Source organism: Papio anubis, chromosome 11 (genome assembly GCF_008728515.1).
Source record: "Papio anubis isolate 15944 chromosome 11, Panubis1.0, whole genome shotgun sequence".
Classification (NCBI taxonomy): Eukaryota; Metazoa; Chordata; class Mammalia; order Primates; family Cercopithecidae; genus Papio; species Papio anubis.
Genome location: NC_044986.1, coordinates 99590566 through 99608468, shown reverse-complemented (window position 1 = coordinate 99608468; position 17903 = coordinate 99590566). Strand labels below are relative to the sequence as shown.

At 41.8% G+C, this 17903-nt stretch overlaps 1 protein-coding gene across 3 annotated transcripts; it reads left to right on the top strand.

Annotated features, from left to right (window-relative positions):
* The first annotated feature begins 1674 nt into the window (after positions 1-1674).
* On the top strand, positions 1675-9063 carry LOC103887380 (amyloid beta A4 precursor protein-binding family B member 1-interacting protein-like). Of its 3 annotated transcripts, none has more exons than XM_009214124.4 (5): positions 1676-3878; positions 4614-4764; positions 5714-5817; positions 7563-7690; positions 8695-9063. In XM_009214124.4, exons 2-5 carry the CDS (start codon positions 4728-4730, stop codon positions 9032-9034), a joined length of 609 nt encoding a protein of 202 aa, XP_009212388.1. In that variant the 5' UTR covers positions 1676-3878; positions 4614-4727; the 3' UTR covers positions 9035-9063. The 3 variants fall into 3 exon arrangements, with proteins under 3 accessions (XP_021798816.1, XP_009212388.1, XP_009212389.1); XM_009214125.4 differs by having other exon boundaries at positions 4575-4764; XM_021943124.2 differs by lacking the exon at positions 4614-4764 and having other exon boundaries at positions 1675-3878.
* The last annotated feature ends 8840 nt before the right edge of the window (positions 9064-17903 follow it).

Genomic DNA, 17903 nt, shown 5'->3' with positions numbered 1-17903 from the left:
AAAAAAGAAAAGAAAAGAAAAGAAAGAAAAGAAAAATGTGATGTGCTTAGTGTGTACATCTTAGAAAATTTCTTTTGTTAGTCTTGTTAATTTGATTGAACGTGTGTTATTTTCAAAAATGTAAATGGAACATATGTGCATTGGATATATATGTGTATATATGAAACATGACTTGATATTATAGAGTAGGTTTAGCTCATGGCAACGGTTTTTTCTGAAAGTATCTGCAGAAATCTCTCTTCTTTCTAGTTTGTTAATCTTTCAGAGATTATAGAGGAAAGGAGGCTTTATGAATCTCAGACACTGCGTGAGGCAGATTTGGTTTCAGTGATTTTAGCATCATTCAATTTGGTGATGATCCCTAGGAACTTCTTCACAGTGAGAAACCTGAAAGTGCCCAGCAGCCAGCAATGAATGAAAGGTGGGGCGGGGCGCTGGCAGGGCGGCTCCTTGTGAGCCATGTGCCTGTGCTCTCAAGTTCCAAGTTTGTGGGGATGCCTGCAGGGGATTCTGGACCTGATTGTTTCCTCTGAACCAGGATGCGATCTGGTTGGCAGGGCAACTGGCCTTCACTTGGTGGCCTTCAGTGGGTGTCCTCATTGGTTGCCTTCGGTTAGTGCCCTCAGTTGGTACCCTCAGTTGTTTCTCTTCAGTTGGTGGTCGTCAGTTGGTGGTCCGCAGTTGTTGGACAGTGGTGGAAGGAGGATGAATCCGTTTGTGTTCTCTCCTCCCTAGTCACAGCTCTCAGGTTTGTTGTATCCAGGCCCTTCTAAAATAAACTGGACAGGTTGGCAGGTTTTTTTAGCAGAGAAGTCGGCTCAGGGTACGGGGCTGACATGGGGTGAGGGCTGCTATCCCAATGCTGCCCCATGACCCAGGGCTGCCTGTGCCAGCCGTGCTTTTGCCAGGAAGAGGCCAGAGGTGTTCAGCTCTGCAGACCTGGGGGCAAGCGAAGGCCCAAGCTGCCTGAGAAGAGCAGGGGTGCCCCATGGGGTCCACACCGAAGTGTTGCAAATGCACAAGGTTCTGCAGAACCAGTCTGTGGCTCAGACATCTACCAGCATGCAGACAGTGAAGACGCAGGCCACGATATACAGGAGCAGAGGTGCCCAGAATACACTATCGCCCAATGCCAGCCACAAGACAGGCTATCTCAGGGTGCAGTGGGTGAAACTGTCCTGCAGCTCTGAGGTCCACGAACTGGAGGTGGTAGTAGCGCAGGACTCCACTGCTTTGGAGCCTGCCCAGTCAAATTTGGGAGCCAGCGAGAGTCCTGACAGCAGCACATTGGACACCAGAAGACACCGAAAGGTAGGGAAGCAACGGATACCACTTAAGTTCAGGAGCTCCTCTGGCCGCTGATGGCCCAAGATTCCCCCAGAGGCATCCAAAGCCTAGCTTTCTCATCTATAAAAGGTGTCATTGTCATGAGGCTTCCATAAGGTAAGTGTGTGAAAACCATGGCAAAAATGTTTGTAATTTAAAAGTGGGGGTTTCTATGAGGCTTCTATAAGGTAAGTGTGTAAAAATCTGGATACGATACCTATAATTTGGGTCACTGTAACCTCTGCCTCCTGGATTCAAGCGATTCTCCTGGCGTAGCCTCCCCAGTAGCTGGGATTAGAGGCATGCGCCATCGTGCCTAATTTTGTCCTTTTTAGGAGAGACAGGGTTTCACCATTGGTCAGGCTGGTCTCAAACTCCTGACCTCAGGTGATCTGCTCACCTTAGCTTCCCTAAGCACTGGGATTACAGGTGTGAGCCACCATCCCCTGCCAAAAATGTCATTTCTTAATTAAGAAACCTGTTTCAAAGGAGATGCTTGTGGTCTAAATGTGCAGATTCCCATTCATTAGCAAGAAGAAGGGAATGACTGCAAGGCAACCTGGGAGGGAGTCTAAGATTGTTCTGAGGCCATGAAACCCATTGAAATCCACACATAAGAGGGTCGAGAAAGGGGATCCACATGTTTTGATCCCTCCATGTGCTGGGTATAACTTGGTCTTCATTAAAGTGCACCACTGTTGGCATCAGAGAGAACTGGATTTGAATCCCAGTTCCAACACTCATTAGGACGTGATGGTGCATGTGTTTTTAACTCCTCAGAGCCTCACTTTGCTTATTTATAAAAGAGAGGATTCTTATGAGGCTTCCATAAGGTAAATGAGTAAAAATCTGGGTGGGCAAAATGCCTTTAATTTAAAAGATAGGTTTGTTATGAGGCTTCGATAAGGTAAGTGTGTAAAAATCTGGACAGAATGCCTACAATTTTGTAAGTGTTCAATACACAGAGAAGGATTATTTTTCTCTCATTTAATTTTTAGAGCAAGTTTATAAAATGGTGTTACTCATATTTTTGAGATAATCAAACCAAGGATTACAAAGATTAAATGAGTCACCATAGTCACAGAGCAGTTCACAATACATTTAGTGTGTAATTACCAGTTAAAAGTAGCAACGATGATCACATTTAAATTCTTGTATTATGTGGTGCTTTTCTCTTACATAAACCTCTTTGTTCGTTGAAGCCATAGAGTCTAAGTTGCTGCATCAAAATGATCACTAGAAAACTGTGATATACTTAGTGTATAAATTTTAGAAAATGTCTTCTATTACTCATGTTAATTTGATTGAATACGTGTATTATTTTCAAAAATGTAAATGGAATATATGTGGATTGAATATATATGTGTATATATACATCTATATGAAATATGATTTGACATTATAGTGTAGGCTTAGCTTATGGGAATGTATTTTTCTGACAGCAGTTGCAGAAATCTGTCATTTTTCCAGTTTGTAAAAATCCCAGAGGTTATGGGGTAAAGGGGATTCTATGAAACCCAGACACTGCATGAGGCAGATTTGGTTTCAGTAATTTTAGCATCGTTCATTGTAAGGGATGATCCCTAGGAACTTCTTCACAGTGAGAAACCTGAAAGTGCCCAGCAGCCAGCAATGAATGAAAGGTGGGGCAGGGCCGCTGGCAGGGCGGGGCCTTGTGAGCCATGTGCCTGTGCTCTCAAGTTCCAGCATTGTGGGGAGGCATGCAGGGGATTCTGGACTTGATTGTTTCCTCTGATCCAGGATGTGGTCTGGTTGGCAGGGCAACTGGCCTTCACTTGGTGGCCTTCAGTGGGTGCCCTCATTGGTTTCCTTCAGTTAGTGCCCTCAGTTGGTTCTCTCAGTTGTTTCTCTTCAGTTGGTGGTCCTCAGTTGTTGGGCAGTGGTGGAAGGAGGATGAATCCGTTTGTGTTTTCTCCTCCCCCAGTCACAGCTCTCAGGCTTGTTGCATCCAGGCCCTTCTAAAATAAACTGGACAGGGGTTGGCAGGTTTTTTCAGCAGACAAGTCAGCTCAGAGTATGGGGGTGATATGGGGTGCGAGTTGCTAGTGCAGTGCTGCCCCCATGGCCCAGGACTGCCCGTGCCAGCACTGCTTTGGCCAGGAAAAGGCAATAGGTGTTGAACTCTGCAGACTTGGGGGTAAGCGAAGGCCCAAGCTGCCTGAGAAGAGCACAAGTGCCCCATGGGGTCCACACTGAATTGTCACATATGCACCAAAGCCAGCCCCAATCAGGGCTGGTACAAGGGTTCTGCAGAGCCAGCCTGTGGCTCTGACTTCTACCAGCGTACAGATAGCAAAGATGCAGGACGCGATATACAGGAGCAGAAGTGCCTGGAACACACTGTCCCCCAATGCCAGCCGCAAGCGGGGCCAGCTCAGGCTGCAGCAGGTGAAGCCATCCTCCAGCTCTGTGATCCACAAGGTAGAGGTGGCAGTAGCACCAACTCCACTGCTTTGGAGCCTGCCCAGTCGAAGTTGGGAGCCAGCAAGGATCCTGACAGCAGCACATTGGCCACCAGAAGACACCCAAAGGTAGGGAGGTGGCAGATACTGCTTAAGTTCAGGAGCCCCTCTGGCCATCGCTGACCCAAGATTCCCCCAGAGGCATCCACAGCCTGGGGCTCCTTCCTTCTGCCCGGCGTTTGCTTTCCTATGCCCAGGCCCCAAGCAGGAGGACTGGCTCTGCCTGGAGTCCTCACTGCTTCTTCTTTTCCTGCTGCTTCCAGCCCGTTTCTTACTTTCCTCCTACCTACCCCAATGCTCAGTTCTGTTTCCTCTTCTTCTTCCCCCGGGCTGGCTGAAAACTAGGTTTCAAAATACAAAACGCATGCTACACATTTCATTGCTGTAGACGAAATGTCTGACAGCTTTTCTATTTAAACTCTGGTTGTTCTCTTCATTTCTTTAAACATTAGAATAATTAAGTCTCATGATAGATGTGCCTTTTGTAACTTGAAACTACGACACTCAATTTTCACCATTAAAAAATTTAATTTTTCTTTTCATAAATTTTTGGCAAACCGGTAGTATTTAGTTACTTGAGTAACTCCTTTAGTGGTGATTTGTGAGATTTTGGTGCACTGATCACCCAAGCAGTACACACGGAATTCAATTTGTAGTCTCTTATCTTTCTTCCCCTTCCCACCATTTTCCCATGAGTATCATTCGTTTTTTGTTTTTTGTTTTTTGTTTTTTGTTTTTGAGACTGAGTCTCATTCTGTCACCCAGGCTGAGACTGGTGTGGGCTGGGCTGCAATTCACTTGCAGGAGAAACAGCCCGGGTGTGGAGAGGTGGCCATCCTTGGCAGGATCCTTTCTAAGGAGTGGAGAAATCAACGTAGAGCTTCTTCTGTCTGATTCTCTAACAACTGCAGACTTTCCATGAGTCAAGCTTTGTGTCAAAAGGACAAATTAAAAGGCAAGAAAATAAAATCATAATACCAGGACTTTTGGGGGCAAAAAAACAAAGCAAAAAAACCCACATCTAATTCCAGATTAGTTCAGGGACCCGCACATTTTGCCCAAATCTCTGTCTATTGTTTCTGTGTCCAATGTACTCTTTATTGTTGTTGTTGTTTATCTGTTTTTTGTTGTTGTTGTTGTTGAGACTGAGTCTCACCCTGTCGCTAGGCTGGAGAGCAGTGGTGTGATCTCAGTTCACTGCAAGCTCCGCCTCCCAGGTTCAAGCGATACTCCTGCCTCAGCCTCCCGAGTAGCTGGGACTACAGATGTGCGCCACCAGGCCCAGTTACTTTTTGTATTTTTAGTAGAGACGGGGTTCCCCATGTTGGCCATGATGGTCCCAATCTCTTGACCTCATGATCTGCTCGCCTCGGCCTCCCAAAGTGCCGGGATTATAGGCCTGAGCCACCGCGCCCGGCCCAATATACTCTTTGTTGAGGACAATGTTCGAAAGTTGTTCCTGTACTCAGCACAGTACGAAACTAGATAAATACATTTTAGGGAAATCAACAATAGAATTTTTTTGAAAGGAAATTGGTTTTCAAGGTTTATTCTTCAATTATCAAAAGCTTTTCAAAAGTAAAACATACTATTCCTCTCCACGATCCCAGTTAATCCAGACCCTCCTCGGTGGGCTTTATCAAATACCGCACTCACCTTCCTGAACCTTTTGCTGAATCTCCTATACAGTTTTGTCACAGAACCTCAGATTTTTTTGTAAGATTTTGTGTACCATGCCATGCCTGTGAATTGTTCTCTTTGCTTTGTTTTTATTTTTTATTTTTGTAAGAAGTAGCCGGCAAGTATCTTTCTTGCTGTAGAGATGTAAACTGCTTTTATTTTCAGATTAACTTTCAAGAATGTTGAAAATGCTTTGCTCACTCTTCTCGCTTCCTCCCTCTCAGGACCTATAAATGGCACCGCCCAGCCCAATGGACAGATGCCCCAGGCTGCACATTCTGTCAGTGCTGTTCTGCAAGAGGCCCAGACACACGCTGAAACATCCAAGGTAAAACCAGCAAGCAGCTGACATACATTCCATCAGCCCATGTTTCCAAAGCCCATGTTCTCAACCATTCGCATTGTTCCAATAACTGCTCTTTTAAAAAGAGAAAACAGGCTGGGTACGGTGGCTCACGCCTGTGATCCCAGCACTTTGAGAGGCCGAAGCAGGAGAATTGCTCGAGCCCTGGAGTTCCAGACCAGCCTCGATGACAGAACAAGGGCTCATCTCTACTAGAAATCAAAAAATTAGCCAGGCTTGGTGGTGTGCACCTGTGGTCCTAGCTACTTGGGTGGCTGAGGTGTTTGAATTGCTTGAGCCCAGGATTTCAAGGCTGCAGTGAGCTGTGATCACACCACTGCACTCCAGCCTGTATGATAGATAAAGACCTTGTCGGCCGGGCGCGGTGGCTCAAGCCTGTAATCCCAGCACTTTGGGAGGCCGAGACGGGTGGATCACGAGGTCAGGAGATCGAGACCATCCTGGCTAACATGGTGAAACCCCGTCTCTACTAAAAAATAACAAAAAACTAGCCGGGCGATGTGGCGGACGCCTGTAGTCCCAGCTACTCGGGAGGCTGAGGCAGGAGAATGGCGTGAACCCGGGAGGCGGAGCTTGCAGTGAGCTGAGATCCGGCCACTGCACTCCAGCCTGGGCGACAGAGCAAGACTCTGTCTCAAAAAAAAAAAAAAAAAAAAGACCTTGTCATAAAACAAGAAAAACAGAAAAAAAAGGGTTGCATTTTCTATTTTCTCCATTAATGTCCTACATACATCCCCAGGGTGATGGAGGAGAAAATACATTATAAAATAATAGCCAATAAGTATGACATCCTCCACATTTTTTCAACTGATTAGATCAATGAGCATTCACTTAAATCTACTTTAAAATCATAGCTAATAATTATGATTTAGTTACTAATTTAGTTCAAAACCTCTCAGTTGACTGTATAAATTCTGTTGAATATTTCTCATGTGTGAGTCAAAACAACCTTAAATAACTGTGACAACAGAATGTCTCCCAGCTAGGACAGGCAGGGTGCTTCACTTTAGCAATTTTTCACTTCTTTCACCCCTTCATTTTGTCCATCAGCCAGTCATGAAAACAACTAAATCTTGGTATTTATTGAACTTCTTATAATTTTGATAACCACTGCAGGCCTGTAAAAGTTCTATTTCTTTAGTGTTTTCATTATCTTCTCAAGCCTGACAATCTCTTTATGCAATGTGCTTTCAGCTATTATTATTTTCATTATTTCTATAATGTCAATCGAAGGAAAGCATTTAAAAATGCTGAAAAAAAATAAAAGAATCCCAGAATAGAAATCACTTAACTATATGTGAACATCAATTCCCAAGCTGCCTGCTCAGAGATTTTTTAAAAAGGAAAAAGTACATTGCCAGTTAATTAGCTTATCATGATAAGTAAATAAACTAAATAAAATAGAAACTAAATTGGAAGGCACTTTGTTAGAAAAAAAAAAAAACTTCCAAATTTAATCTTCAGTGGTAAGAGGCTATTAAGCAGAGGAAGAAAAAAACTGGAACCCTGATGAAATGTCAATTGGAATGATAATTATCACTAAAACAGAGGGATTCAATCCAGCTGCCTGGGGACGTTTCATTATATAAATACAAATTATTATTATGTATTCCAGTATTGGCAGAGGAAGGGCTATGCCTCTATAAGACTTCAGCCAAATTTGGCGCTCTGGTTTCTACCAATAGCGCACTGGTGATTTTTCTTTTCAGCACTCATATGTGTCTCATTTGATCTCATCACAACCTGAGACACAGGTCATATTAGGGACTACGGGGTTCAATTTCTACCCGGTGAACCAGTCAACTTTCATGCAGTTGAGAAAAGGTAAACTGTCCAGGTGAGGTGACTCACACCTGTAATCTGAGCATTTTGGGAGGCCGAGGTGGGCAGATCACTTGAGCCCAGGAGTTGGAGACCAGCCTGGGCAACATGGCAAAAAACCATCCTACAAAAAATACAAAAATTAGCTGGACATGGTGGCACATGCTTGTCATCCCAGCTACTCAGGAGGATGAGGCAGGAGGATCACTGAGCCCTAGAGGCAGAGGTTGCAGAGAGTCGAGGTTGCAGTAAGTCGAGCTTGTGCCACTGCACTCCAGTCTGGGTGACACAGCGAGATCCTGTCCCAAAAAATAAATAAATAAATAATAAAAATTTAAAAATTAAAAATCCAGGCGCGGTGGCTTATCCTGTAATTCCAGCACTCTGGGAGGCAGAGGCAGGCAGATCATGAGGTCAAGAGTTCGACACCACCCTGACCAACATGGTGAAACCCCATCTCCACTAAAAATACAAAACTTAGCTGGACGTGGTGGCCAGCGCCTGTAGTCCCAGCTACTAGGGAGGCTGAGGCAGGAAAATCGCTTAAACTCAGGAAGCAGAGGTTGCAGTGAGCCAAGATGGCGCCACTGCACTCCAACTTGGGCGACAGAACAAGACTCTGTCTCAATAATAATGATAATAGTAATAATAATAATAATAATAATGGCCATTCAGAGTCATTTCCCTATTCCAGAGCAAAGATGAGTTCATGAACAACCAGGAGTCTCAGTGACGGAGGGACGGAGGCCCCCCCCTCCCCGCAGGGACAGACAGAGACTCACCTATCTATGGCATGGTCTTGTCCACTGGGGCTGTTTTGTCAAGAATAAAGAATGCTACTCAGGAGACTGAGGCAGGAGGATCGCTTGAGCTCAGGAGGTCGAGGCTGCAGTGAGCCCAGATCGCTCCATTGCACTCAGCCTGGGCGACAGAGTGAGACTCTGTCTCCATTAATTAATCACAATAAATTTAAATTTCAAAAATTTTAAAATAATGAATGCTGCTGTCCCTTGGTTTCAGGATAAGAAGCCAGCCCTCAGGAACCACCAGGAGCCAGGAGTACCCCGGCCCCGCAGGGCCCAAAGTCCAGCCTGCCCCACCCCGTCCGGTGCAGAGGTCCTGGGACACCAGGGACAGCCCCGCCATGTCCCCCAAAGCCAAGGGTACAGGCAGCGGGGGCTTCCTCGCCCTGCCCGACGACTTCCTGCCGCCGCAGCCACCGCCACCGCCCCTGGACGACCCAGAGCTCCCGCCGCCGCCCCCGGACTTTGTGCCCCCTCCCGCCGCAGTCGTCAAGAGGCCTCCTATGCCCCACCCCGCCAACAGGCACGAGGCATCAGTGTTCACAAGCAGCAAATGAATAAAATAAATGAATAAAAGTTAAACGTTCTTCCTACAGTATTTCTGTAAGGATTACTGGGTCAGTCAATCTTGAGGTCAACACTATAATTAAAAATAGCTTTCACCATCCCATGCCTTCTTAAGTCTTGGTGACCTTGGATTTTCATCTCTACCTTTGCGACCTTCAGAATTTTCAGGAAAATCGAGAGAGGAAAACGGGAAAACATGACAAGCAGAGCCTGTTCCCTTGCTCTGAGATTCCCGTCGCTTGATTGATTGGAGCCCTGGACACAGGCTGTTTTGGTTTTGCCTTTTTTTTTTTTTTTTTTTTTAGAGGGAGTCTCGCTCTGTCGCCCAGGCTGGAGTGCAGCGGTGTGATCTCGGCTCACTGCAAGCTCCGCCTCCCGGGTTCACGCCATTCTCCCGCCTCAGCCTCCTGAGTAGCTGGGACCACAGGCGCCCACCACCACGCCCGGCTAATTTTTTGTATTTTTAGTAGAGACGGGTTTCGCCGTGTTAGCCAGGATGGTCTGGATCTCCTGACCTCGTGATCTGCCCGCCTCGGCCTCCCAAAGTGCTGGGATTCCAAGCATGAGCCACCGCGCCTGGCCTGGTTTTGCTTTTTAATGCTTGAATAACAGTAATTTACAAAATAGTTATTCAGACAGTTTTTGAATTCTCTATTATTACAATGCTGTAAGTATCCTGTAAATAAGAATGTAGGGACAGGCAAAAGCAATCTTATTGATGTATATTTCAATCTGGAATGTTTTCCCTCAGAGATAGATTTAATGCTCAGTTTATCCTAGGCTTTTGTTACCTGTGTCTCTTCTCTTTCAAATTGGGTTCCGATGGGCTAAAAGGCTATTTTCTTAAAATTAAGAAAGATAATTAATGGTATGTTTTAATATCTGGGGAAGAGTAAGCTGTAGATCATGCTGTCTCAATCCATGGGCTCCCGCGGCCCCGGACAACTTTGAATGCTGCCCGACAAATATTAAAACATTATAAGCTCTTGGCAGGGCGCGGTGACTCACACCTGTAATCCCAGCACTTTTGGGAGGCCAAGGTTGGTGGATCACTTGAGGTCAGGAGTTCAAGACCAGCCTGGCCAACATGGCAAAACCCTGTCTGTACTAAAAATACAAAAATGAGCCAGGCGCAGTGAGCATGCCTGTAATCCCAGCAACTGCAGAGGCTGAGGTGGGAGAATACTTTGAACCCAGGAGATGCAGGCTGCAGTGAGCTGAGATCCTGCTACTGCACTCAATCCTGGACGACAGGGCAAGACTCTCTCTTAAAAAAATTATAAGATTTTTGCAATTTTTTTTTTTTTTTAGCTGATCAGCTATCACTAGTGTTAGTGCATCTTATGTGTGTCCCAGGGAAGCCAAAGATTGGACACCCCTGCAGGCTAAATGGAAATTTAAAATGAAACAAATTTAGTTTTAAAACCAAAATATTTAGTAATTAAAACTGGCAAGGTGTTCTTAATTTTTTTGAGCATATGCTTGAAATATGATAGAAGGCAAATTTGCTTTACATTAAATTTTATCTCAGGAACAGTAACTCTCCAGTTTTAGTATATTATGTTCTTTTGATGTCAGATACAGTAATAATACGACTTTTCTTTTTAAAAAAATTTTTAAATTTCGTTTTCCTTTAAGTTCCAGGATACATATGCAGAACGTGCAGATTTGTTACATAGGTAAACGTGTGCCATGGTGGTTTGCTGTACCTATCAACCCATCACCTAAATATTAAGCCCAGCATGCATTAGCTATTTGTCCTGATCCTCTCCCTCCACTCAACCCCCTACAACAGGTCCCAGTGTGTGTTGTTCCCCTCCTTGTGTCCATGTGAAAAACAGCTTTTCTGACACCTGATTACATAATGGTCATTACGCAGATCTCTGGTACAATACAGGAAAGGTTCAGTGAAGAGAGCTGTGAAAGGTGTCAGAATCAAAATGGAGTCACTCATGTTAAGAAAATGCTGACAAATAGAACCAGGCAAGTCCTTGAATAGAGGGTTCTCATGATTATCGTCAACTCTGTGATTTTCACTCAAGTGGAACACAATCTTTGGTGTCTGGCTGAGAGGTCTTTACAAGTACTAGCTATACCTGAGTGGGGTTATTTAGATTTATCCTGAAAATGCAGTAAACTTTGTTCCTTTATGAAAATTTTAGTGAGATACTGGAGGTGGGGGGAAGTGCAAAAGCTGGGGGAAATTGGACATTAGAGAGGGAGTACAATATATCATGAACAATATATAATTAATAGTATAGGGCAGTAATACTACATCACAGCTTATGAAAACTCCATAATTTCTTTTATAATGCTGCCACTGGGGCAAAGACCCATGTAATAGGCCAACTGCAACACAAACCACAGGGTTTGGTAGAGTTTACAGAAAACATGATTTAACCTGCCACATGATAGACTATGAACTAAGATTTTACAGTAGGTCCTCAAGGAGGAGAATGAACATTTAAGCCTCATATTTTGTTTGATCATAGGAATCTTGGCTAGTATGATACTGAAATGACCCAAGTCCATGAGAATTGAACCTTTGAAGTGTGCCTGAGACTTATGGCTTGATGTGTGATCCATTTTTACAGATGGTTTATGTGTGCTTGGGTACAACGTACTATACATGTTCCTTAGCACAAGCTTGTTAAGCATGTTGCACAAATCTTCTGCCTGCAGCCTGTTATCTGGTCTGTTGCATCCATCAATAACTAAGAAGGACGTTTTAAAATCTTCTGAGGGCAGATTTGTCAATATCTTTTCATTGTTCTGGCGAATTGTGCCTTATATATTCTGACACTTTATTATTAAGTGTAAACAAAAATTCTGTATGTGACTTCCTGGTGAATTGAACCGTCTATCACCATGCAATGCTTTCTGCTTTTTATCTCGTACTCATGCAACTGTATTGTCTTTTTTCAGGTATTTGCCTGACAAATCTATTCATGCACTTTCAAACTCTCTATGCCTTTATGTTCTATGTTTGTTACTTGTAAATGACATCTAGTGGATTTTGTTGTGTTTATATCTAGTTCAGGAATTATTATCTTTGAACTGCAAGTTTATTCTTTTTACTTTTTAAATTTTCTTTTTTCTTTCTTTCCTTCTTTCTTTCTGTCTTCTTCTTCTTTTTTTTTTTTTTTTTTTTTGGAAACAGGGTCTCATTCTGTAACCAAGGCTGGTGTGCAGTGGTGTGATCATAGCTCACTGCAGCCTCGACATTCTGGGCTCAAGCCATCCTCTTGCCTCAGCCTCCCGAGTAGCTAGTACTACAGGCTTATGCCACTAAGCCTGGATAATTCTTATCTTTTGTAGAGATAGAAGTCTCACCATGTCATCTAGGCTGGTCCCTAACTCCTGGCCTCAAGCAATCCTTCTGCCCTGGCCTCCCAAAGTGTTGGGATTACAGGTATGAGCCACCACGAGTGGACTCTTCTTATTACTCTTACTGTGATTATATATGTGTATTTGTTTTTAACATCTTGTTTTGTATTTCCTATTACCCTGGATTTTTCTGGAGTTTTTATCTTCCTTTCTTGTCTACTTCATGTGATTAGTCTACTTCATTTGACTGTGTTGTTCCTTTTTTTATTGCTGTTTTAAGAGTTCTTACTCCCCTTTTTAAGCTTCTTGTTGAAAAGTTCTATACTGTGTCTATTTTTTGAATGGCTAGTTATAATGATAATATCCATACTCAATAAAGTCCCAAGTTAAACAACTTTAACCTAGGAAATGCACGGAGTTTGGAACACTTTGGTTTCACACACACACACACACACACACACACACACGCACACACACACATTGTTGCCTAGGAGTTGAGTTATGGCTGACTTCTTTTTTTCCTAGATTATCTTTACTTCACCCTCATTCTTCAAAGATGGTTTCAACAGATGTAAAATTTCAATTGACAGTAAAAACTCTCAGCTTTTTGAGGGAATTGTCCCCACTGTCTTCTCCCTTTCACTGTTGCTGTTGAGAAGTCAGCTGTGAAATTATTATTTCTATTAGGTCATCTCTTTGTTTCCTCTCTGCATGATTTTAAGACCTTTGTCTTTGGTGCCACAGTGGGTATAACTGTGGGTTTCTTTTAAGTTGCCTGATATTTTACTGAGGTTTCTGAATCTAGAAATATCTGTCTTTCACTATTCCAGAAAAATGTAATTTATATTGTTTTCAAACATTGCCCCTCCTAATTCGCTTCTTCCAAAACTCTAATGAAATATATGTTAGGACTTCTAACTCTAGCCCCCCTATCTCTTAATTGTGTATATTTTCCATTTCTTTATCATTCTGGGTATATTAATCAGACATTAACTTCTATTCACTAATTCTTTTCTTTAACACAATCTAATCTACATTAAAGCCATCCATTTTTGTTTTTTGTTTTTTGAAATAGACTTTATGTTTCAGACCAGTATTAGATTCACAGCAAAATTGAGCAAAAAGTATTGGGAGTTCCTATTTGTCCCTTGTGCCCACACATGCATGGCCTCCTCCACTACCTAAATGCTACAAAAATCATACTGAAACAATTGAGGAACCTACATTGACACATCATTAGTATCCAAAGTCAACAGTTTACTTCAGGTTTACTCTTGATGTTGCACAATCTATGGGTTTTCAGAAATGTACAATGGCGTGTATCCACCATTATAGAATCATATAGATTAGTTTCACTGTCCCAAAATTCTGGGTTCTGCCTATCAATGTCTCCTTCCCCTTTAAACCCTGGAAACCACTGGTCTTTTTTACTGTCTCTGTAATTATACCATTTCCAAAATATATAGTTAGAATCACCATATGTAGCCATTTCTAATTGATTTCCTTTTTTAATAATATGCATTTATGGTTCCTCCATATCTTAGTCTATTTTCCGTTCCTATCACAGAATACGTGAGATTGGGTAATTTATTTTAAAAAGAGATTTATTTTCGATCATGGTTCTGGAGGCTGTGAAGTCCAAACAGCATGGTGCCAGTGTCTGGGGAAGGCCTGCTGACTGCATCATCACATGGCAGATAAGCGGAAGGAGGAGTGGCTGCGTGCAGAAGGGCACAAAACAGGAGCAGCAACCTTGCTTATAACAACCCAATCTCATGAGAACTAATCCATTCCCATGAAAGCTAACCCCATAGCCCCTGAAAGAGATTAATCCATCTTAATGAGTCTTAAAGCACCTCCCACCACTGCCACCTTGGGGACCAAACCTAAACATGAGTTTTGGAAGGGCCAATCCATAGTCAAACCATAGCACTCCATTATCTTTCCACGGCTTGATAATTCATTTCTTCTTTAACTTTTTTTTTCTTTTTTTGAGATGGAGTCTCACTCTATCATCCAGATTGGAATGCAGTGGCATGATCTTGGCTTCATTTCTTCTTATCACTGAATAACATTCCATTGTCTGGATGAACCATAGTTCATTTATTCATTCCCCTATTGTGGGACATCTTGGTTGCCACCAAATTTTAGCAATTATGGATAAAGCAGCTAGAAACTTGTGTGCAGACACTTGTGTGAATATCAGTTTTCAACTCACTTAAGCAAATAGGAGTGCAATTGCAGGATCATATGGAAAAAGTGTGTTTAGTTGTATAAGAAACTGCCAACCTGTCTTCTAAAGTGGCTGTTTCATTTTGCTTTCCCTCCAAGAATAAATGAGAATTCTTATTGCTCCCTATCCTTGTCATTGTTTGGTATTGTCAGGGTTTTGTATTTAAGCATTTGAATAGGTAGGTAGTGGTATAAGTTTTAATTTGGTATTTCCTAATGACACATGACTTTAAGCAATTTTTTCATATGCTTATTAGCCATCTGTACATCTTCTTTGGTGAGGTGTGTGTTTAGATCTTTTGTCAATTTTTTGACTGTGTTGTTCCTTTTTTTATTGCTGTTTTAAGAGTTCTTCGTATATTTTGATAACAGTACTTTATCAGGTACGTCTTTCACTAATGTTTTTTCCCAGTCTGTGGCTTGTCTGCTAATTCTCCTGACTGTGCATTTCACAGAAGTTTTTAACTTGAATGAGGTCCAGCTTATCAATTACTTTTTTCATGGATCATGCCATTAGTGGTGTTGTATTTTAAAAGTCATTGCCATGCTCAAGGTCATCTAGGTTTTCTTCTTTGTTCCAGAAATTTTATAACTTTGTGTATTACAGTTAGGTCTATGATCCATTTTGAGCTAAATTTTGGGGAAGATGTAAGATCTGTGTCTAGATTTTTGATTTTGCATATGGATATTAAGTTGTTCCAACGCCATCTGTTGAAAAGACGATCTTTTCCTCATTGTATTGCCTTAGGCCCTTTGTCAAATATTTGTATAGGTCTATTTTGGGACTTTCTGTTCTGTTCCATTGATCTATTCATCTATTCTTTTGCCAATACCACACTGTCTTGATTGCTGCAGTTTTCTTGTAAATCTTGAAACTGGGTAGTGTTACTCCCCCTGATTTTCATCTAATACTGTGTTGTCTATTCTTGGTTTTTTTTGTTTTTTTTTTTTTTTTGTTTTTTTTGGCTTTTGTTTGTGTTTTTGTTTTTGTTTTAGCCTTTCCATATAAACTTTGGAATCAATTTGTCAATATCCAAACAATATATTTCTGGAATTTTGATGGGGATTGCATTGAATCTAGAGAACAAGTTGGGAAGAACTGATATTTTGTTAATGCTAGGCCTTCCTGTCCGTGGACATGGAATATCTCTCTATTTAGTCCTTCTTTTATTTCTTTAATCAAAATTTTGCAGTTTTCCTCATAGATCTTTTATATATTTTGTTAGATGTATACCTAAGTATTCCATTGGTGGTGGTGGGAATGTTAACATAAATGGCATTGTGTTTTTAATTTCAAATTCCAATTGCTCATTGTTGGTGTGCTGGAGAGCAACTGCAATGGGTTTTTCTATACTAATCCTGTATGCTGCAGCCTTGCTATCAATGTTTATTATTAGTTCCAGGAGTTTTTTGGTCAGTTGTCCTGGTGGCCTCCCAAAGAGTCCTCCTCCAGACCCAGGGTTAAGAGTGTGCATTATTTTCGTCTCCATAAACATGACTATCAAAGGCAAGGTAGGGGAGAGTGTGAGGCAACAGGTCCCTGCAGTCTTCTCCACTCCACATTCTTTCACATTGTTAAAGCAAGTGAGGGGAATTAATACTTGTGGAGCAGGTTCTCAGATATTTGCTGTGAAAACCTACATATGGTGATTTAGACTATCACAGCTATTATGTCTTGGGAGTCTTTGATGAAACTTTAATTTTAACCTTGTTCAATCAGTATAGTTTTTATTAGAAAAACTCATAGGAGAAAAAACAGTTATTTCAATAAATGTAAAAAAGGCTCTTGATAAAATTCAACACCACTCCTTGTTAAAAAAAATTAAAACTTCAGAAGAAGCTAGCAATTGAGGAAGATGTTTTTATACTGATAAAAGTTATTAGAAACCTACAGCAAAAGGCATATTTAATAATAAAGCATGAACAGAAATGTCATTTATTTTCTTGGTACCCAGGATTTGTTTTAATCAGTATGGTAAGACACATGAACACAGAAATGAGTGTCATCAGGGAAGTAGTTTATTTTGCTACTCAGGGTTCCCTAGAAGCTGTAGGCACTTCACACCAGAAGAGGCAAAACAGGGAAACATCAAGGTCAGTCAGGAGGCAGAGGAGATGGGGGAAGCAAAAGCAAGAATATTTACTTCACTTTCCACAGGAAGGAACAAGCAAGGCAGGGCAACCAGTCTTAGGATTGGCTAGTTTGAATAATTTCATGGCATCCTGGGGAGGCGAGGCTGTCCCTAGTTGTCGGCTACCTGGCCCTGAGGCAATTAGGGCAGGCGGATAGTGGGCAGGGATATGACAGTGATGGTAGCCATTTTTACATTGTTTTGTATAGTATTTATTGATTCAGGAAACAAACACAAAATTCTGAATAAAATGACTTGGAAACTGAAAAAAAAAAAAAAGAAGGATCAAGATGGATAAAGAGATATAAAGAATAGAGGGTGATAAAGGATGAAGAAGGGAGTATGAGCTCTGGATTGGTTGGTTTATATATGTGAACATACATGCAAGCAAGCTGCTTACGTCCAGGAATTAGCTTATCCTGAGAGGGGCAGTCCCTCCAGGGGCAACAAGGCCCTGGATGTCAAAGTATCGAATTCAGAAAATAACAGACATGACTAATACACCATTAAAGTCAATATTATCATTAATATTATTCAACATTATCCTGAAGTCTCTAGCCAATGCATACAACCAAAAAACAATAGGATGAACAACTATTTGAATGAAAAAGACAGACTTTTAAATTCTCAGATGATGTATCTACTGAAAATTTAATAAAGTCAACCTATTAATTCTAGAAACCAAAAACTGTCCTATATACTACATACCAGTGATGCTCATTTATAAAATGTAGCATAAAAAGTGATTCACAATAGCAACAAGAACTACATGTCTAGAATTGATAGACAATTTCAAAGTCTATATAAGGAAAGATATAAATGTTTATTGCAGATAAAAAAGAAAACATCAGGAAGGTAAGAGTTATAGGCCATCACACTCTACCTAGTTCCGAGAACCATGATTTAATTAAGTGACATGAGTTCCCCAACATGGTTCTAATTTCACTTATCATGGTATTTTACCTGCAATTACATAAAGTACAAACTTATTATTAGTTCTTCAGTCCACAGATCACAGCCTAAATAACAGATGCAGTCATGATCAGTGACCCAACACTCCTTTCAAAGTATGAGGTTGCCAATCACTGCATATTTGTTACTGAGTTCATACAGAGAGCAAAGCATGTCATTGTCTTGCCTCCTTCTCTCCCAGTGAGAAGCCTATGTG